Source organism: Metschnikowia bicuspidata, assembly GCF_001664035.1.
Source record: "Metschnikowia bicuspidata var. bicuspidata NRRL YB-4993 chromosome Unknown METBIscaffold_9, whole genome shotgun sequence".
NCBI classification, from domain to species: domain Eukaryota; kingdom Fungi; phylum Ascomycota; class Pichiomycetes; order Serinales; family Metschnikowiaceae; genus Metschnikowia; species Metschnikowia bicuspidata.
The window spans coordinates 140,110-159,697 of record NW_017387739.1 but is presented as its reverse complement, the minus strand read 5'-3'; the positions used below and the strand labels follow the sequence as shown (position 1 = coordinate 159,697).

General features: G+C 44.9%; 8 protein-coding genes across 8 annotated transcripts; 3 read left to right on the top strand and 5 right to left on the bottom strand.

Annotated features, from left to right (window-relative positions):
• Positions 1-265: 265 nt before the first annotated feature.
• On the bottom strand, positions 266-2,128 carry METBIDRAFT_80102 (uncharacterized protein; the record flags this gene model as incomplete). Its single annotated transcript, XM_018859172.1, has 2 exons — positions 266-2,035; positions 2,108-2,128. 2 exons carry the CDS (start codon positions 2,126-2,128, stop codon positions 266-268), a joined length of 1,791 nt encoding a protein of 596 aa, XP_018709392.1.
• Positions 2,129-2,423: 295 nt separating this feature from the next.
• METBIDRAFT_226571 (uncharacterized protein) lies at positions 2,424-3,873 on the bottom strand. Its single transcript, XM_018855182.1, has one exon. It carries the CDS (start codon positions 3,565-3,567, stop codon positions 2,719-2,721), a length of 849 nt encoding a protein of 282 aa, XP_018709391.1. The 5' UTR covers positions 3,568-3,873; the 3' UTR covers positions 2,424-2,718.
• A 982-nt stretch (positions 3,874-4,855) lies between these two features.
• On the top strand, positions 4,856-6,533 carry METBIDRAFT_75453 (N,N-dimethylaniline monooxygenase; the record flags this gene model as incomplete). The annotated part of the gene is made up of 1 exon (XM_018858430.1): positions 4,856-6,533. One exon carries the CDS (start codon positions 4,856-4,858, stop codon positions 6,227-6,229), a length of 1,374 nt encoding a protein of 457 aa, XP_018709390.1. The 3' UTR covers positions 6,230-6,533.
• A 304-nt stretch (positions 6,534-6,837) lies between these two features.
• On the top strand, positions 6,838-8,096 carry SAR1 (Arf family GTPase). Its single transcript, XM_018856393.1, has one exon. It carries the CDS (start codon positions 7,224-7,226, stop codon positions 7,680-7,682), a length of 459 nt encoding a protein of 152 aa, XP_018709389.1. The 5' UTR covers positions 6,838-7,223; the 3' UTR covers positions 7,683-8,096.
• A 605-nt stretch (positions 8,097-8,701) lies between these two features.
• On the top strand, positions 8,702-10,669 carry METBIDRAFT_47738 (putative GTPase; the record flags this gene model as incomplete). The annotated part of the gene is made up of 1 exon (XM_018858212.1): positions 8,702-10,669. The coding sequence occupies one exon, from the start codon at positions 8,702-8,704 to the stop codon at positions 10,667-10,669; it is 1,968 nt and encodes a 655-aa protein (XP_018709388.1).
• A 134-nt stretch (positions 10,670-10,803) lies between these two features.
• ASE1 (Ase1p) lies at positions 10,804-13,596 on the bottom strand (the record flags this gene model as incomplete). Its single annotated transcript, XM_018859171.1, has 3 exons — positions 10,804-11,329; positions 11,459-13,066; positions 13,277-13,596. 3 exons carry the CDS (start codon positions 13,594-13,596, stop codon positions 10,804-10,806), a joined length of 2,454 nt encoding a protein of 817 aa, XP_018709387.1.
• Positions 13,597-14,211: 615 nt separating this feature from the next.
• On the bottom strand, positions 14,212-16,769 carry METBIDRAFT_80097 (uncharacterized protein; the record flags this gene model as incomplete). The annotated part of the gene is made up of 2 exons (XM_018859170.1): positions 14,212-16,367; positions 16,691-16,769. 2 exons carry the CDS (start codon positions 16,767-16,769, stop codon positions 14,212-14,214), a joined length of 2,235 nt encoding a protein of 744 aa, XP_018709386.1.
• A 391-nt stretch (positions 16,770-17,160) lies between these two features.
• On the bottom strand, positions 17,161-18,665 carry METBIDRAFT_33749 (uncharacterized protein). Its single transcript, XM_018856392.1, has one exon. The coding sequence runs from the start codon at positions 18,525-18,527 to the stop codon at positions 17,520-17,522; it is 1,008 nt and encodes a 335-aa protein (XP_018709385.1). The 5' UTR covers positions 18,528-18,665; the 3' UTR covers positions 17,161-17,519.
• Positions 18,666-19,588: the final 923 nt, after the last annotated feature.

Genomic DNA, 19,588 nt, shown 5'->3' with positions numbered 1-19,588 from the left:
AGCTGCCTCACTCATTGTACCTTTGAAGGTGTTTAACAACGCGAAAATTAATTGCCTGAAAAAAAAAACAATATTCGATTCATTGTGCATGTTTGCATATCTTAATCTGTCCCCAGCTTGACTTTGTTCCTTTTTGCTCACACTTTCTCAAACCGCATATGTAATGAAGGTTTTGAGCCCAAGACTAAGCAAACTCGAATCGTATAGCAAATCAAATGAAAGGCATCATTCTGCTTGTTTCTATGTACATGTATGCAACACCAACTTACTGCTCTGTCTTGGGCTCAGTTCCTTCCGTATTCTCAGTTCCTGGAACGTCTCTCAATACAGCCTCCTTTTCAATGAAATAGTCGCCGTTCTTGTCCTTGACCAAGATGTTTTGCTCCTTTAACACGGCGAACATGTCCTGAGGCACCCAACCCCCCGTGGCCGCAAATGGCGTAGACATGACCTCGGTCTGGTGGTCTTCCAAATAAGCTTGGTGCTCGTCTAACTGGGTCTGCGTGTATTCAATCGGGAATCCGTTTTCTTCGGTGTTCACAAGCCCATTGGCAACATACACATTCCACATAGCCTGTAATTGTACCATGGCATTCTCCACGAACAAGTAGTCCTTGTCACTCTTGCACTCCAATGCCTGTAAGTAGGGTGCCTTCAAGACTTTCACGTGAGGAGACGCCACAGCAATCAAATCGTGTCTCTTCTCGTTGAGAGCGTGTTCCCACATCCGTTCGTTTCTGGTTTTGTAGTACATGAACTGGTATTGCTGCTTATCAACATCATCCATGGTGCTGTACTCTGGAATTTCGTCTTCTAAGTTGTAGATTTTAGCTCCCTGGTAGGCGATGAAAGACGGGTAGTTGGCAAGAATAAAAGGCTTGATGGAAGCATGCTCAAAGTCAAGAAACACGGGGACGCCGTCTCTAACAATGACATTCAAGGGGTCCAAGTCTGGAAAGAAGAGTCTGGGTTTAAACATCTCTGTAACGTTCATGACGGACTTGGAAGTTGGATTGAAGAGTTTTTGTGACATGGTTTTTAAGTCATCAAACACGCCAATTTGCTTTTTCAACGCGTCGACATTCTCCACCTTGTTGCCAGCATCTGCCTGAGCCAAAGCAAGTCTCAGCCTTAAGCTCTCCAAATGAATGCCCGCTACATCAGTGATCATGTCCAATGGCTTGTTTGCATCCCAGGGCCCGTTAAATTGACCGACCTGCTGAGCATTCAAGTGTTTTTTGTTTTTCGAAAACACTCTCTCCACACTTGGTCCGATCCTCCATCTGTTTTTCAAAGCCTCGTTGGTCTCGCCATCATATGGAAGCACTGACTGTTGCTCGGGGTTGACGTCATCGAAAAAGTAAAGAGATCCAAACCGGTTAAACGTGACTGAGAGAGCAGTGTCGGAAAAATTCATAATAGGCTGGATAACCTCCAGCAACTTTGCTTTGCTCGTGTCAGAGTCAGCCATCATGGGGTCCCATTGTTTCATCAACAACTCTCCTTCTATATGCTCTATCAAAATGAACGGAGTTTGCAATGGGTTTGTTCTGGTAGCACCATAAGCAAGAACCTTTGGCACACTGGCGTTTAGCTTCTCAGCGAGGAAATCCATCGTGGCAACCTCGCTCTTGATTTTCTGCTCAATGGCGAAATCAGATTCCAATTTATAAGGAATTCTCAACACCAACTCTTTGTCGCTGGCCAAGGTGAGTTTATACACTCTGTGATGCTTTCCTTCATGAATACTGGCTATTGACTTGAGTTCGAAGCCGGTTCCGCCCATGATATCCTGGGTCATATTGTTAGGTAAGGTCACAATCCCGTTAGACAAAGCTTGTGGTTTAGCAAGCACTTCCGAATCTTGCACCTTTAAAGATTTCACGAACGTGGACAAATTCTCGATGTTAAATCTAGTCTCCCTCCTGGCTTTCTCTAAAGCGTCGTTCTTCAACCAAGAGCCCCATGTATACTGGAAAAACAGGTTTCTAGAGGGGTCACTGCGATCGTTCAACCTAGTGAATGTTTCTTTTGGCTGATTGGAAAGAAAGCGTTTGGATACCGGTACAGCAATTCGACCGAGCTGAGTGGCACGCCTGGTACAAACCCTTGAAGTGAGTCTAAGCATTATTCTTATATGACTAGGAAGGTGAGTGCTGGATGTAAACTGAGAACTCGTCCAGGGTTTTTTGATGTTCGCGCTCCGATTTCGCGCTTCTGTAGGTTATTCAGATGGTATAGCGAGGATCAACAGCTGGGAATAAACATGTTGGCTTGAATGTGTGTAAAGAGACTGGTTTGATTTTCTTCAATGGCAGGGCGAATATTTTCAATTGGGTATTTCCAAAAACAGCTGAGCCGGAATCTGCCTTATGACTAGGGTTTATAAGTCGGGACGCCGGATGAACGGGACGTGTCTACTCGATTAAGTTTCTGGTGTAGTTTTGATTTACCAATTCGAGCACATGCCTATCTAGATGTAAGACAAACAGCAGATTCTTTTCCCGGAGCACAGTCTTCAATCTGACAATTATTTATACACTTCCAACAGCAAAGTACTCCAATCGGTGTCATACCAGCCTGATCTTCCACAGGACAAAACTAACACCCATGAGCTCAATCAAAGCACAAGATCGCAATTAGCTAAATCTTCGAAAACTCAATACCTGTACTGTCTTACTCAAACGACATATCCACTTGGCTTATTGAAAACGCTATTCACTTTCGCGGCATTGAGTCCCGATTCATAAGCTCAATCTTCTCGTCTATGGTGATTGGAAGATATTCTACTCCATCTAGATGTGTCCGGAGGTTGGACTCTTCGCTTTCAAGAACAGAATCCGCTCCTGTTGCTTTTCTCAAAGGCGGTGATTTCTCTGAGTTGGAAGCATTGTGATAATTGCTGCTATCCTGCTGGGTTTGCTGACTCTGCTGATTCTGTACATTTGACAACAACTGTTGGTTTTTGTTAGCCAACACTGTCTCGAGGAGAGGTTTCAGACCCATTTTGTACGGCCTTTTTCCTTCTATGCCATCTTTGGTGGCGATGGTAGAAAAGGCGGAGTTATTGGAATTCCGCGAAAGCGGCCGTGAATGAGACTCACTTGGAGAGTAATCTGCCTCTGAATATTCTGCTCTGCTAGGTGACCTTGTTCCCAGCTGTTGGCCGCTGAATAAGGATGCTAAGGATACGTTGGTGCTCGTGACATGATTCACGTACCATTCAGGAGGACTCACATTCCACGCCTTGAAATCCGAACCATCAATAGCTTCCAGATCCAAGTGCCTCCCAAAATTTCTTGCAGAAACTTCAGTCAAATGATGGGACCGAGGTTCTGTGATATCAGGATTGGAAGTTTGGTCCGCGTTCAAGGCTGCAAAATTGTCTTGAGACTTCTTAAAGTCAGTACTGGCCTCTCGCACAGCTTGCTGGAAGTTATTGGAGATCTGCTTCTCACTCAAACTGAATGGAACCAGCGAGACGCCCGACAAATCCTCAAAATCCTCGTCGGATAAACCACCCTTCCCGCTATATATGGACTTTATACTGGCGGTGGAGTCAGCCATTACTATAATTGTACTTCTGGTCTCCTTCAGATTCGCAGGTAAAAGAATAGTGTTTGATGAGAGAATTTCACTGGAACTTTGCTTGAATATACTTATTAAAGGGCTTTCTTGAAATCTAATTACGAGATACTGGGGTAGTGCCAATGCACAGTCCTTGCCGGAGCAACTCCAATTAAGGATCCCCAGGTGCAGATCTGTAGCGCGCACATAGACTTGAGGCGGTTAAACCTGGTGAGTTTCCTCAGCAATGTTTATGAGCCCTGTATGATAATTTACTCTACCCATTCGTCCTTAGAGAAATCAAATATTGGTCTGTTTTTAGTGTGATTTTAAAGTAGAAGAAGGGAGACAATTCTTCCAAAATTGAACCCTCTTTATGTGACCGTGATTGTCCACTGCGAGTTCCCGCAGCTTCGTTTCACGTGACATTAAGACCTTTTTAAACTTTTCAAATAGAGCGGTCAGTTTCAGGTGCTTTTCTTATTGGTCTGGGACAGAAATAAGCCAGTAGAGCCATATACTAGATATGTATCTTGCATAGCTTGAAAGTTTCGACATTCAGTTCCTGGGGCATATCCCGCTGAAAACATTCCCCACACTCTGTATATAAACATCACGTGTCTGTGGAGACATTTGTATGTCCACTCATACTAGAGACATACTTTACCTGACACATGACAGCCTTAAGCGTGAAGTAATAGAGTGTACATGCCTCTAAGATTTACCATTATGAAGCACCAATGCTTTTATTGATCATAACATTCGAGTCAGCTTCGAAAATTTTTACTCGAGAATATCAAGCCGCGAAGGTGAGTGCATTCGGTTTTTGCATGGAAAATATATACTGACCTCTTTACATATAATTCGATCGGCAAACTTCGCGATGTAAAACACTTGTCATTCGTTCTCGTTCATTCTTTACTTCTTGATTGCTCCGCAATGATAAAAAGAAATAGTTATATTCCTTGACGTTTTGAGTCGAAGCAATTAGTACCGCAGACCTCTCACAGAATTTGATTGTAAGATCCAACACGTCAGCGCAGTTTTCAAAGCCGTAGGTGGTGAGCCTCATCTAGATACTAGACTTGATTATGAACACTAGTCGGGAGAAATACCCTTAAACGTTCTTTCTCACAAAACCAATAGGAAAAACCAAATAAATCCAACAAAGAAGTATGGACAAATATGATCCATCTTTTGACAACTTAGATAAGCGAGTACCATATGCACTCCATTTCATTTATCTCCAACAAATCTCGGACCGTGATTTCGATCAAGTTCAAAGAAAATGCCCATAGTAAATCACATTGCTGTTATCGGGGCTGGTCCAGCGGGATTGGCAGCTGCGAAAGCTCTTGCTTTAGAGCCCGCGAACTGGATCATCGATGTATTCGAGAGACGGGACAGTATAGGTGGAGTGTGGAATTTCACTGAAGACAAGAGCACAGTTGCTCCCCCAATTCCATCCACAGACCCAAACGGTGAGGAAAAACACACAGAATATGGCAATCTGGAAATTCAATTTCCCTCCTCGATGTATAAAAAACTAGAAACAAACCTCACCGACACCCTCATGGAATATAGCAACGTGCCATTCCAGCCACGCAAGTCCAAATTCATTGATCGCTCCGAAGTGCTTCAGTACTTGCATAAGTACGCTGATACGATCCCCAAGGATGTTCACTTCAACTTCAAGACAAATGTGCTAGGCGTCAAGAAAAATTCGGGGGAATCGAAATGGACTGTGACCACTGAGAATTTGACCTCGGCCAAAAAGACCACTGATGCATACGACGCAGTGGTGGTCGCAAACGGTCACTATGAACATCCCTTTATTCCAGACACTCCAGGCTTAAAGAAATGGAGTGAAAGGGATCCGCATTCTGTGACTCACTCCAAGTATTTTGTAAGCTCTGCTGACTTCAGAAACGAAACTGTGCTTATAATTGGTAACTTTGCCAGTGGCATGGATTTGGCTATGCAAATCGGTACCACCGCAAAGCAAGTGTATGTGAGCACCAAAGATGAGACTTTGGAAGAGTCTCAGTACGACTATGTAAAGAAGGTGAGACTTGTCACCAAATATGATGTTTCCACAAGAAAAGCACACACCGTCGATGGTGCAACTCTTGACAACATAGACAGGATTGTTTTTTGCACGGGCTTTCTCTACACCTTTCCATTTCTCCGCAATTACTCTGCAGAAATTACTAACGGGGTGAGTGTGAAAAGCCTCTATAAACAGACTTTCTACGTGGACGACCCAACGCTTCTGTTTATTGGTTTAACTAAAATGAACTCTCCATTGCCTATCAGTGAGTCCCAGGCCGCTGTAGTGGCCCGCGTCTTATCCGGGCGGATACTGCTACCAAGCGTAGAGGAAATGCGGTTGAGCTACGAGGCTGAATTCAGCGCCAAAGGTGAGAAGGAGTTTCATTCATTAAAAGGTTGTGATTATTTATTTGCAAATGAACTCTATGACTGGATCGTCAGAAGTGGCACAGAGAAAAAAGGGCTTTTGCCTCTGTTCTGGGATGAAAAGAAGAGCAGCGAAAGAGAAGGTATCTCGGAAGTCAAGAAAAACAGAAATATTGCAGTTGCCAAGTACGCTGATCAGCTCCGTGCTGAAGGCCGCGAGTTTGAGTTTCCTAAACAAGATTAATGTCCGATCACCAACTAGAAACTAGCTCCATAGTTATTTCAAAATCATTGCGAGTTATAAATACATGGTTTTGAGTAGTGTTCAACATGTTGATGGGCTCTCTTTGAGACAACGTGGAACTAGAAGTAGGTTTGTTTGCTTGAAGCTTTACCATGCACAACGCTGTGATACTATTCTTGCTCTTAACAGAAGTAGGTTTTTGCGAAATGCTGGATCCTTCCGAATTAATTTTTTTGCAAAGATTTTTTGCAAAGATTTTTTGCAAAGATTGGGAAATTGGACAAATAATGTGGGAAACCCCCGAAATTTTACTTCTTCTACAAATACTCTCGTAAAACAAATATATCTAGGTCCAATAATTCACCCCGTCTATACGAATACTTATCAGTGGTGAATCGATTTTTCTCTTAGAGCTCAATTCTAGCAGATCAAAGAAAACGAAAGCTCTACGAGGGAGGTGCCTGTCGCTGCTCAAATCAAACCCGACTTGTCGCACCGCTAAGCCCTTAAAGATGACACGCTCGTCCGCAACTCCCACACCCGTGCACCATGTGAATGTGGGCGAGGCACCAAGCCCTGTTTTTCCCTGAAGGAATATCAAGATCAATCAAGAACTTATACATAAATAATCGGACCATGTGGATCTTTAGCTGGGGTACGTAGAACACACACGGATTGCAACCTAAGTAAAGCATAGAACATTCTGCCTGGCTTCTCCCCAGAATTTTATTGCTTTAGACCTTTCTTGTTGTTGGGGTCTGATAAGATATGACCCTAGCTATCGCATATTTAAGTCGAGCTTCTACAAAAAGAAGTGGGCCCACACAGGCTAGCCCGTTCCGTTTAAGGGCCAGTTTTCTCCTATTTAGGCCTGTCACGACATCTACTAACGTCCTCAGTACAAGACGTGTTGTCGTCGCTAGGCTTGTGGAATAAGCATGCCAAGTTGTTGTTTTTGGGTTTGGACAATGCTGGAAAAACTACGTTGTTGCACATGTTGAAGAACGATCGCTTAGCCCAGTTGCAGCCCACGTTGCACCCCACTTCCGAGGAGTTGGCCATCGGCTCGGTTAGGTTCACCACCTTTGATTTGGGTGGCCATCAACAGGCTCGTAGATTGTGGAAGGACTACTTCCCAGAGGTCGACGGAATCGTGTTTTTGGTTGACACGGCAGACTCCGAAAGATTGGCCGAGTCCCGCGCTGAGTTGGCCGCTTTGTTTCAGATCGAGGAGCTTAGCAAAGTACCGTTCTTGGTCTTGGGTAACAAGATCGACAAGCCAAATGCCGTGAACGAGTCCGAGTTGAAGGCTGCTTTGGACTTGTATGGAACCACCGGCAAAGACGTGGGGAAGTTGCCCGAAAACATCAGGCCTATCGAGGTGTTCATGGTGTCCGTTGTGATGAGAATGGGCTACGGCGAGGGGTTCAAGTGGTTGTCGCAGTACATTTGATATTTGTAGATATTTACTGCGAGCTAGATCCATATGAAAGATATCGAATTTTTATTGGGCCTTGTAGCTATGCGGGGGATGATGAAGCCACGGGCCAAGATGTGAGGATTCATACGTAGGCTCGTTTAGTACGCCATGCAAGCCCGTCGATCTGAACAGGTCTTTTCTCCTTTTGACATAACTGGATCTTTGGTGTCGTGTTGAGGAGTGTTTTTGTTGGAAGACAAAAATTTGACCTTGTTAAGGGTTTTCCCAAACAGGGCTGGATTTCGTAGAATAACGTGACATATGATTGGGTCATTAATAATTGTTTACAGGGCACATCATCCCTCACATGCGCTGATTTACCAATAGGTACATGAGGCAGGCCAATGCTCGATGGTGCTTAACACTACTGTGTCATAGAACACTCCAGATTTCTGTGATCAAATGATATGCGCAAAAAAGCTCTCTTTTATTCTAGATCAGAGTAGTATCTCTGTGCGCATGTCATTTCCTGAAAGTGGACATTACAATTTGATTTGTCAATTTCGTGGATAGCTCAGAAAGGGGGAGAAGGCATGTGTTGAAGATAATCACACATACTACATCACTTTCATTCCACTGATGCCTTTGGAAGAAAAACGATAATTGTCCCTAAACGACGTAAATAATATGTCCAGCATAGTCCCCAGTGCGAGCCGACTCTAATGAACAAGATATATCAACACGCAAAGCAACAGAGATCACGGTAATGCAAAACAAAAACCATCATGTAGAATAACACCTTAACCCGGTTCTTCCCCCATATCTAGCACAATGCCATTTGCCCCAATGGGTCCTTTCCAGCTTTGGCCCCTTCCTTGGGATGGGTCTTGTGTGCACACCTGGCCCTGCTATTCCTGCGTCCCGGTTTTTCTCAGTCAGCTCTCATCGCCATCGCACCCACCATACAATATTCAGAATGTTTGACAGAGAATTCCTCACCTTTTCTCCAGCACATCGTAAACAACCTCGAGCACACACACACACACATAAGAATGAGTGAGAACAAGGGGGCATTGCACCCAGAACAGAAAAAATGGAAGGCGCCCAAGGGCCCCAAGCCCGTGCACCACAAGAACAGAAACACCATTGGGCTCGGAAGGTCCATTGCCAACCAAAGACTCAAGGAAAACTCGATCGAATACTTGCCCGATGGTGAGATGCGGTTTACAACCGATAAGAAACAGGCCGGCTGGGTGAAGTTGCGGTCCGTCACGCAGGAAAACTCGTTGGACGAGTTTTTGAATACGGCCGAGTTGGCCGACCACGATTTCACTGCCGAAAAAGGTCAGCAGGTCAAAATCATAAAGGTGGGCAACACGTCTCTCGTGAACCAAACCGGGTTGTTGTCTGAGGAGGAAACCATTGCTTTGCGGGAAAAACACCAGAGTTTCGAGAACAGGTTGACCATTCCCCGCAGACCCAAGTGGAGCAAAGAGCAGCTGAAACTACAGATCGAGAGACAGGAGAACCTCGCTTTCTTGGAATGGAGGCGTCAGTTGGCGGCGTTGACAGAAACCAACGATTTGTTGTTGACGCCTTTCGAAAGAAACATCGAGGTGTGGCGCCAGTTGTGGCGTGTGGTGGAAAGATGTGACCTCGTGGTGCAGATTGTCGATGCCCGAAGCCCCTTGGACTTCCGGTCCGTGGACTTGGAGAAGTATGTTTCGGGGCTCAGCAAGCCTGACGAGGGCAAAGAAAAGCGCAACTTGCTTTTGGTCAACAAGGCCGATCTCCTCACAAGAAACCAGCGGATCGAGTGGGCCAACTACTTCAAGGAGAAGCACATCAGCTACGTGTTTTTCTCCGCGGCCAACGCCAATGCACTTTTGGAGAAGGAGTTGGAGGAGGAGCAGAACTTGGCCCGGGATCCCACGTACGTGTCCAACCTGGCCCAAGACGCACAGGAGGAGGAGCAGGAAGACATCCGGATCCTTAAAATTGAGGAGTTGGAGCACTTGTTTATGGCCACCGCGCCTCTGATCCAGCCCTCGGAGGATCAGCCCGACCGTAAGTTGCAAATCGGCTTAGTGGGCTACCCGAACGTGGGAAAATCGTCCACCATCAACGCATTGGTGGGTTCCAAGAAGGTGTCTGTGTCGGCCACTCCGGGAAAAACCAAGCATTTCCAGACGATTTTCCTTTCGCCCGAGGTCGTGTTGTGCGATTGCCCGGGTCTTGTGTTCCCCAACTTTGCCTACTCCAATGGGGAATTGGTGTGTAACGGTGTCTTGCCCATTGACCAGTTGCGTGAACATATCCCGCCATCTTCCTTGGTCTGCCAGCGGATCCCGAAGTTTTACTTGGAAGCTGTGTATGGTATCCACATTCCAATCCAGAGCAAGAACGATGGTGGAAACGGCATCTATCCAACTGCAAGAGAACTTCTAAATGCATACGCCAGAGCCCGTGGATACATGACCCAGGGTTTCGGATCCGCCGACGAGTCACGTGCCTCCAGATATATCTTGAAAGACTACGTGAACGGCAAATTGCTCTACATCAACCCTCCACCTAAGAAGTTGGCGGATGGCTCATACGGCATTCCTTCTTTGGAAGAGTCGCGCGAGTTTAACAAGGACGTTTATACGTTGCAGTCTTTGCCCGAAACCAGGCAGCAGCAGCTCCTCTCCGCTCTTGCGGCTAAAAACATCAAGGCCGACGACTTTGATTTGTCCCGCGACTTGAGCAAGCTCAATTTCTCCATGCATCTTTCCGAAGACCCCAACCAGAAAACGCCAGGCGCGCCCTCCACTGGCCCCACCACCAGATTCTACGGTGGCCGCCAGGCTGCGTTGGAGAGTGCAGCCGACGACTTGGACAAGGAGTTCTTTAAAATGAACGACGTGCAGGCGAAGATGAATTCTGCATTCCACAAGAACCAGCTTGGAGGCAAGGGTGACAAAAAGCACAACAAGAAGAACAAGAAAGCCGACAAGAAAGTCAGGGTGGTCGGGTACTGAGTGGGCGCAAGGGGTTTATAACGTTAATGACTACTAGAAATTCATATCAAAGATTTATTGTATAATACACTGCATCCGTTGAACCCATGTCTCAAGACCACCAGAAAAAGACGAACTTCACTGGATATGACCGGCTAGCATAAGTCTAGGTCCTCCCCATTAATTTCCTTAATTCGCTCATCCCGCCATGTTTGGTAGTCGTCACCACCAATCGTGGAATTGGCGAGACTGCCGCTGCTTAGCCTCGCGTCTTCCCTAGATTTCTTGGGTTTCAGAAGCGCCCCGAGCGGTCCCCCGAAAACAGTTTTGCGTGCAACAAACGGGTTTTCTTTCTCGTCTTCTGTCGAAATCGGTCCTTTTTCGGTGCCCTTGTCAGCTCTTTTTGAAGGAGAGAAATTGTCAGAGAAAGACCGGTTGACATTCAACGCCGTTTTCAAGGGCGAAACACGGGAACAAATTGAGTATAACGTGTCGTTGCTGCTGGTGCAGCTGGAACTCGAATCTTCCCGGCTCACTGGCGAAGGCCCTGCAGAGCATATATCATTGGGAGCCAAAGATGTGTTGAGGGGTACCAAAACGGCGCTTCCAAGTGCAGTTTTCTTGCCGAGAACTTTGTGATCTTCTGCTCTTGGAGAACGCCTGATGGTGTTCATTTCTGGCCTGTTTGACGAAGTAATTCTTGATCTCACAAGCAGCGATTTTGGCTGCATTGCTTGTCTATGGTGCAAGGTACCAGAAAGAGTCGGTGATTTTCTATGCGTCGATTGTTTCTGCACCTTCGAAGGCGACAAGCTAGGTTTTTTGGGCGAAGATGTTCTCGTTGAAAAAGCAACGCTAGGCTTGTTTCTCGTTGGCTTACTACCCTGTGTGCCTAAGTCGGATTCTATCAATAAAATCTTCTCAAACATATCATCATTGCCAGCAGTGATAGGGGATAGACCTTCTGAAAGCAGTCTATCGTTGTAGGTAATTATCTCCTGTTTCAAGGAGCTGAGGACTCTTGGTAAATTCTTGTTGATTTTTTTTCGCAACTTTTCTTCATTCAATAAAATCTTGCACGAGTTTTTGCTGAGCAAGCGAGAGGAATCTTTGGACGATTCATTGAGGAAATTCTGATCCTCGAGCAATTCATTGAGTTCAGCGTAGAGAGATAAGACGGGCTCTTTAGAAGCATAGTCACGCTTGAGTTTCTCAATTTCCACCTCGAGCTCATCTAGAATGCATTCCTTGTCTCCAGAAATATCATTCACATCGTAGTTTTTGTATTTGAACTCTTGGCGTCGAGCATCTGAATAGAGCAATTTCGAATGAAGCTCGAAAACCTGCTTTCGTGCATCAAGAATGAAGCTATCAACGTACTCGGATCGCATTGCGTATGGCCTCTTCAACTCCATTTTAAGATTCGTCAAGGCGAGGTCAGTTAAGTTCGAGTTTTCTGCAAGAAAGATTTCAGTGTAGCTTCTATTTTCACCAAGCTTCTCCCATAAGCTTGAACAGACCTGTGAATACTGCTCCCATTTCTTTTTCTTGTTGTCCCTGATTGTTTGTAAAGTGTGCGTGAGTCTGGCGACAAAGTTCAAATGATGATCCATCAACCCAAACTCACGGGGATTATTTTGAATGAATCTAAGCGTGTCGACATCAAACAACCCTTCACCAGCGTATGAGGCTTGTTTCTCACGGTCAGATTGACTTTGCATTCGCTGTATGGCAATAAGATCCAGTTCAGTCAACGAAAGCACGTCGATTACATTTAAACAGTCGGATATTTTGTCTTTCATGCTCTGCACTCGAACTTCGATCTCATTTTCTGTGGTCTCGACTTCTTTGGCCAACTGTGCGATCGTTTCGTTGGTGACCTTCGTCACCTTGAGTCCCCGGATGGCGTGTACAAGTTTATAGTTAATTTCCCTGAGTCGATTCATAGCCTCATCAGAAGAAGCATCAGGGTCGATTTCCGACTCCAGGCCAGCCATCGATTGTTTTTTCTTCCTTGGGCTTGAGATTATGAAAGCAACATCCTGCACTGCAGTTTCGCTCATACCCTGGCGTAACTGTGGATTGTAGTTCCGAGTTGTCATGTTCAACTGCTCTAGAATCGACTCAAATTCTGCGATAAGTACCGCATGCTCATCGGCATCCAGTTTGCTAGGTATGGATTCTGAAAAGACAGAGTTTTTATGTGCGGTGAAGTCATCCGTGATGGTGTCGATATTTTCCCAAAACATCCGATTAACTTCGTTGAATCGTTTGAATACCTTCACAAACGCCTTCAAAACCTCTAGAAATATCAGATTTAGCCGTGTCTTGTACTGAAGCAAGGACAACGTTGGGCTGTGGTTGGTCATGAAGTGATTCTGGTTGCTAGCAGCACTTGCCTCTCCCATGGCAACTGCTCTTTGAGAATCATCCGTATTTACCAGTTCAGCAAGAGGTGGCTCGACGCCAGAATATTTGAATGGAGACCCGAGCGCTGAGTTGCCAGAGATAAGCACGTTTGTAGGGGAAGATGGTGAATCATCCAGAAACAGAAACGAGTTAGCCAGAAAGCTCATGTTTCTATTCAGATGTAGCTTGCTCATGTGTTGGAGCACATCTTCTTTTCACCCTTCTGCATACATAAGCTCGTCGTCAAATACAACACCCCTGCTCGAGAGCTTCAAGTGTTTTTCGCCAGTATGATCGTTCAACATCGCAAGAATCACGCGAATTTGCTGCCGGAGCCACTCGCATTCGTTGTTGATGCTATTTTTCTCACGTTCGAGATTGCTCTTGAACGAAACGATTGCATTGTTTATGGTTTCGAAAATCTCCGCCTTTTTCTCCGCAATCTCCAGCGAGGTGTACCCAATCTCATTGTATATAGAACTGATGCTCTGGATGGTCTCGGTCACTTTTGAGGCTATTGCATCAAATTGCTTTTCCATATCTAGCGGACTGGCAAGTGACACATCTAAAGATGAACGCTCCGGAGGATTCTGCGGTGACATCCTAGGGCTGCTGGCCATATGCTGGTCTTGTAGCGGGGCATGATCTCGGCGTAGCATTATAGACGATGTCGCCAAATGTGTGTCTTTGATGAAGGTATTGTTGGCTGGCATACTCTTGATGTTTCTCTTTTATTTCATTCCCAAGGCTACCAAAACTAAGTAAAGAAGGAGAGCCCTGTTCGCTGATGTTCTCTCTGGCAGTGCTATCAAAGAGTTCACCTGGTACAACGGATATGTGGGTGGACTTGAGTGGAGCAAGAATATTTGATGACACTAAACAAACGCCGCGCTCGTGTTTTGCTAACGATTACCTACACCGCTCTGAAACACCTTTGAATGTGTGTCTGCTCTCACTAATTTCTGCCTGAAAGCTTCTCATTTGTCACCACGCTGCCGTATTCGGTCACTTTGTCAACATCTATCACAAGGCATCGCGCGTTACTCAGAACACGGGTGTACGGGTGTACAGATGGACCGGCTGCGAAAGTCTCTCTTGCGATGAACATCAGGTCCAAAAGAAGACAGGCTCTCCATGTGTGATGGATAATACCCTTATTTTCTTGGGTTTTCGTCCGCGTTTTTTGCAGCAATTTGGTGGAGAATTATCTCTAGCTCCTCGCCCATGGTAATGTCTGATGCACTGGAGACAGCAACGTCCGAGCCAATGTTGAGGCCGGCGGTGGGGTTAGTGCTCAACTTTGCAAATTCGCGACGTGCAGCTCTCAGCTTGACTCTCACGGCATTTCTGTATCGTGTTCCAGTATAAGTCCATTTCTGCTCTTTAGCAATGTCAAACAAACGATCCGCCGCTACAGACTTTGCCTTGGCACCGCTTTGAATAAGTAGCATGAACCACTGCTGAGCCTTGTCCATTTCACCCTTCAAGTAATGGTGAATGATGAGGGGATTCACTTGATTGAAAGTAATGGGTAGACCTAGATCTCTGGCCTTTTTGAATGCACTGAGAGAGAACCTCAAATCGTGATGTTTGAGTAAACCAGAGCTAATCATCAAATCAAAAATGTAAGTGCTTTTGATGGTGTTCCGCGCGGGCTGTGCTTCAAAAAAGTTGTTGAAAATCAACTTGGCAGTGGCAAACTTGAAAGGGTCGTACACTAGGTCGAAGTTGTCCCTTGCTTCTGCGTCCTTGCGCACAAGAAGATCGAGAAACAAAGTCAATATCTTTTCGTCAAGTTGGTCCTGACTGAAAGGGCTCAGTTCATCGTCGGTCTCTTTTGCCTCGTCAATCTTCTTTTTGTATTCCTCGTACAATTTGCTTATAAGAACGGGGCTGGTCCTCTGCTCAAGCGGCAAACTTCGAAGTGTTACCACATACAATTCACGCAAAATCGCGTGGGTCATTTTCGAGTTTTTCAATCCCTCGTGGATCTCGGCCTGCTCAACAACCGCGAACAGGCTGTTTACCAGCCCTGGACCATACACGAGGTCCAACAAAAGCAAGTCTTTGAGAGTTCGAAGTGCGTTATTATTTGCGTCGTTGAAAAGCGAAGAAAAGTACCCAAGCGCAATTTTCGGATGGCGGCTAAATTTACCCGTAATAATTTTGATGATCTCAGACACCAAGTTCGAACGCTCAGTTGGGCAAAGCTTCTCTTTATGAAGATAATTCACGAGAAGAAGTGCCTCATCATAAAACTGATCCAAGCGCAATGCGGTGAGTACGCGCAACAAAGTCTTGGGTACAACCTGAAGGTTAGCATCCACGATGTAGCGCAAAAATTGAAGGCACTCCTGTGGACCCTTGAACGCCATGGAATGTGAAAGCATGATGCTAAGAACAAGCTGTAGATGATTAGGGTCGTTTAAGGCCTCGAATTTCGTGACTAGAAGTTCAAGGTACATATTCAGGGTGGTCACATCTTTCTGTCGAATCATGTCTTGTGTAAACCTGGCAAGCTCATTTAGCAGAAAGTATAGTGTCATTTTTTGTTTTTGAGTGTCGGACAAATAAGGCTCCTCAGTGTGATGCCACTTGGCACAAAGCATGCCCGTACGGGCCACGAACTTGTCTAGCCCAGATCCAGCAAGGAGCAGATCTTTAATCACATTGTAGTGCTGAATATTGTTGAGCTTGATGTTTGTTTGAACCAACGCAGCGAACAATTGCGTCCATTGCTCCTTCGGTAAGTTCTTGTAAAGCAAAAGCAGGTATTCCTCTGCCAAAAAAATTGTCCACTGGTTAACACGACCCGTGAGGGCCAATTTGCTGATATAGTTGAGGGCAATGTTTGCAGCAGCTTGCGGGTCCTCCCTGGAGTCGTCTAGAATTTTGTAGATATTGAACTTGACCGCTCTTCGACAGGCTGGAGACAATGGGTCTTCAATAAATGCAAGAATTGACAGTCGAAGCAACTCCTTTTCATAGAATTTGCGCAAATATTCAAAAACCGCTTCTCGCACCAGGGGCTCAGTGATGAGGTCAAGATAGAACACGGCCAACTTGGTGTCCTTGATTAAGTATTCGTGGAAAATGTCGATTATATTCTTGTAGAACTGATCAGTTTCACTCATAGACCTCGGTGGAATCTTCACAAGATGTTTGATCTCTTTTAGCTTTAGTTCCAAGAGCTGTGATTTGTTGAGCCGAAAGAGCGGATTGGGATAAGTGGTTGGCGGAAGTTCCAACACATTTTCTGGAAGTTTGTGCCGAGAGAACACGCTATTGGTGAACACTGGATTTTGTGTGACTGTGATGTTGTATCTTTTTGGGCGCCATTGCCTAGCAACGTATCTATAGATCATAACTCAAGTGAAAATTGGAATCGATGCAGAAATGGATGTACCGGAAGGTCATGTAGAAACTGGAAAAACTTTGCGTCTATATCACAATCTGCAAACTCAAAAATTAAGTTCTAGTTCTAATTTGTCGAGAAACACGAGTCAATGATCTGTCGTTGCTTGGGGATCTCAGGTATTGAAATTGGATTAAGTTGGCTTGAGCGCATCATGATATTTTCACCAAGTCTTCACCACATACAGTGCGCGAATCAGACATCTTTCAACATCTCACGCAAAGAAAGTTGATTTTCAAAGACGTCATTCTTCTTCCAAATAATTTCACAGTTCTGAACATTCGTGATGCAAAGCATTTTCCTTGCTGGATTGCCCCCGAATTGAGTGCGAGTCAAGGTGTTCCATGAATATCTCTGACTTCAAATACTCTCTATTCAAAATCTACCTCAAAATGTTGACTATTACTACTCACGTACAACTAGTGCTTCTTTTTCTCGCATGTGGACACCCTATTTAAAGGTATATTGAAGGAGTTGCCACTCAACAACTCGATACAATACAGGCATTGGAAGAGTTTGCACAAGGCTTAATTGAAGTAAATGAATAAGGATGGCATATTGTCTTGTTCATATAGTCTGATAAAGCCACATCTTATCATCTTGAGTAGCCAAGCAGCTGCCCAGGACTTTCATACACTATCAACACTTAACTCTTTGCTTAAGAATGATTGTCAGCTAAATTTCTATTTACCGATCTTCGAAGAACTTAAACCTCATTGGGTTTCGACGTCAGTGATTTACATCAACCCTTTTTGACATTCATACTATTTTCACTCTCTCACACCTTTGAGCTTGGGCTATTATGTTACACTGTAGCACAGTTGAAGACATTGATTAACAGAGCAATATCGGTATTTCAAATATTAAAGTACCATATGTGTTTCTAACTCATTATTTCAGTTCATTGTTGTGAACATATCCCTCTATTAAAACTCTGACCTTTCGACTAGCCAACATATGTAGATGCAAAGAACTCATCCGAACATGGCACATCATTCTGCCACAGAACCCTTTTACTAAGATTAAATGGACCGAGCTGAAGAACAGCTAATACTCCTCCACCCAATTCTCTAGCCCCATTTCTGTGTTATCACGAGCCGCATTTCTGTATATGTACCTCTGGTAAAAGTACCCAATGTCAAAGACTATGGTTCCTGAGCTGCCCAACAAATAAGGCAACTGCTTCCAAAAAAAGGACATTCTGTCACCTGATGACACAAACTCACAACTTGTCAACACAGATGATGTGTACATCAAATTACCAAGGAGGGCTGAGCCAAAGAGAAGTGGTGAAATTCCATCAACGGATTTCCGAAGATAGTTCTTGTAGAGCTGCGGACACCGTGAGCTCACATATACGCACGTACAGCCCCAGGCAAGCACAAGCCCAAGAATCTCTTTGTATGACAGAACCAAAGCCCCGGATATATCACCGGTGGCTTTGGCCTGTGTGACGCCAAGATTCATCAAAGTCCCTGCTGCAGTTGCGATTTTCCCCCATTTCGGCGACGTTCCTGCGGCACCAAAACCCGTGGTCCCTCTTGGGCTAATTCCCGCAGATGAAAGACTGGAAGAGGGGCTATGAATGGATTCTTTGGACGTTCTTCCCAGGTTCAATAGAAGGGAATAATCAGGTGAATATTTTCTTGTGGTTCTTCCGTGGCGAATATTTATGGCCCCTGCTTCTTTGTAAATCTCCGTCAGGTTCAGTGCTTCCGAGTCATTACAAATACTTTTTCCTTTTGCCACCTGGACTAAGTATTTTCGTGGGTAGATGCTGTTATAGTAATAGTATTGGTAGCACAACGTCAAGTCATTTGCTAAAAAAAACATGCTCAAGTAGATTTGAAAGCTTAGAGCTGCATCATTGAGAAGACAACTAGTGAAGCTGAGAAAGTCACCCATGAACCATAGTAGAAGGAACAGCGGCGAGATTCCTTCGGTTGACTTCGTGGTATAGTTCGAAAAAATCTGGGGTGCCTGTGCACAGATCCAGCTTATCAAAGACAAAGTGCTGAAGAGCTGGGAAACCCCCGAAGTGACGCATCCAACCATTGCTGTGTATGTATTTTCTGTTCAACACAGAAGATTCTAAAAGATACTCTTTAAATTCAGGAGAAAACTGTGGTGTGTGTAGGATACACAGCTGTTGTCGTTTTGGTCTTGGAATAAAGTAGAATCTCCAAATTGACGAGATACACGAAGATAAGATGGTTCATCGCGGCTACGCTGAGCGATTACCTCTTTCGGATGACTGATCAGTCACCGAAGTACATGCAGTATTCAATGATGAAAATGGCGTCACACGGTTGCAAATTCATTTTGAGGTAGCAAAAGGCAGGACTTGGATGATCCTGAGCGTGTTCAGCTTCTTGAATTATTACAAATTTAGCAACTGAGCTTCACCCTGCAATCGCTTGCATAAAGGGCTGCGTGAAATATGTCTAGTAATAAACACTGCGAGTTAGCCGTGTATTCCTTCTCCCAAGAACGCACATCAGTTTGTTACTGATTCAGATATAGCTTCGTTCTGTCGGAAAAATGCTCACAGATGAATTGCGATTTCCATTCACAAAAATTTTCCCACTATTCACAGGCTTACTTGTCTGCGATTCGCATCATGTAATTGATTGGTGACGAAAAAGAATGCGAATTTTGAATCACAAAAAGATTGCAGCACCACAATTTCGCATATGGTCTCCCACTACACTACCAATGTGGCTCTATAGAGCTTAACTAACGTTGGAAGAATTGTCATAGATCTTGCATGGGCTGCCCAACTGAGTCTTCAGTATACAAAAGATGACTTTTTGAAGCCGCGAAAGATTCAGAGTGAACCTACGCTAGACCATTATTTATGGATCCATCATGCATTTAGCGATTAGAAATGGCCACAACCGAAAATTACGAACGAACGGTAAATTATATTATAATGCACAGGAGACCTATCCTAGGAGTCGATGACGTAATATCCAATACTTAAACAGATACGTGCCATGAGGACTGTCCAGGCCGTGACTAACGGAAGGGGACGGGCCGAGCTAAGACACTTGGTACGTAGCTGGGAGCTGTTTAAAGGTTTTTTATATATATTCGTTATATAGTTTTGCCCCTTT

Coding starts and splice junctions, on each gene's coding strand:
- METBIDRAFT_33749 (XM_018856392.1), bottom strand. CDS start 18,527: ATGGTTGGATGCGTCACTTCGGGGGTTTCCCAGCTCTTCAGCACTTTG.
- METBIDRAFT_226571 (XM_018855182.1), bottom strand. CDS start 3,567: ATGGCTGACTCCACCGCCAGTATAAAGTCCATATATAGCGGGAAGGGT.
- SAR1 (XM_018856393.1), top strand. CDS start 7,224: ATGTTGAAGAACGATCGCTTAGCCCAGTTGCAGCCCACGTTGCACCCC.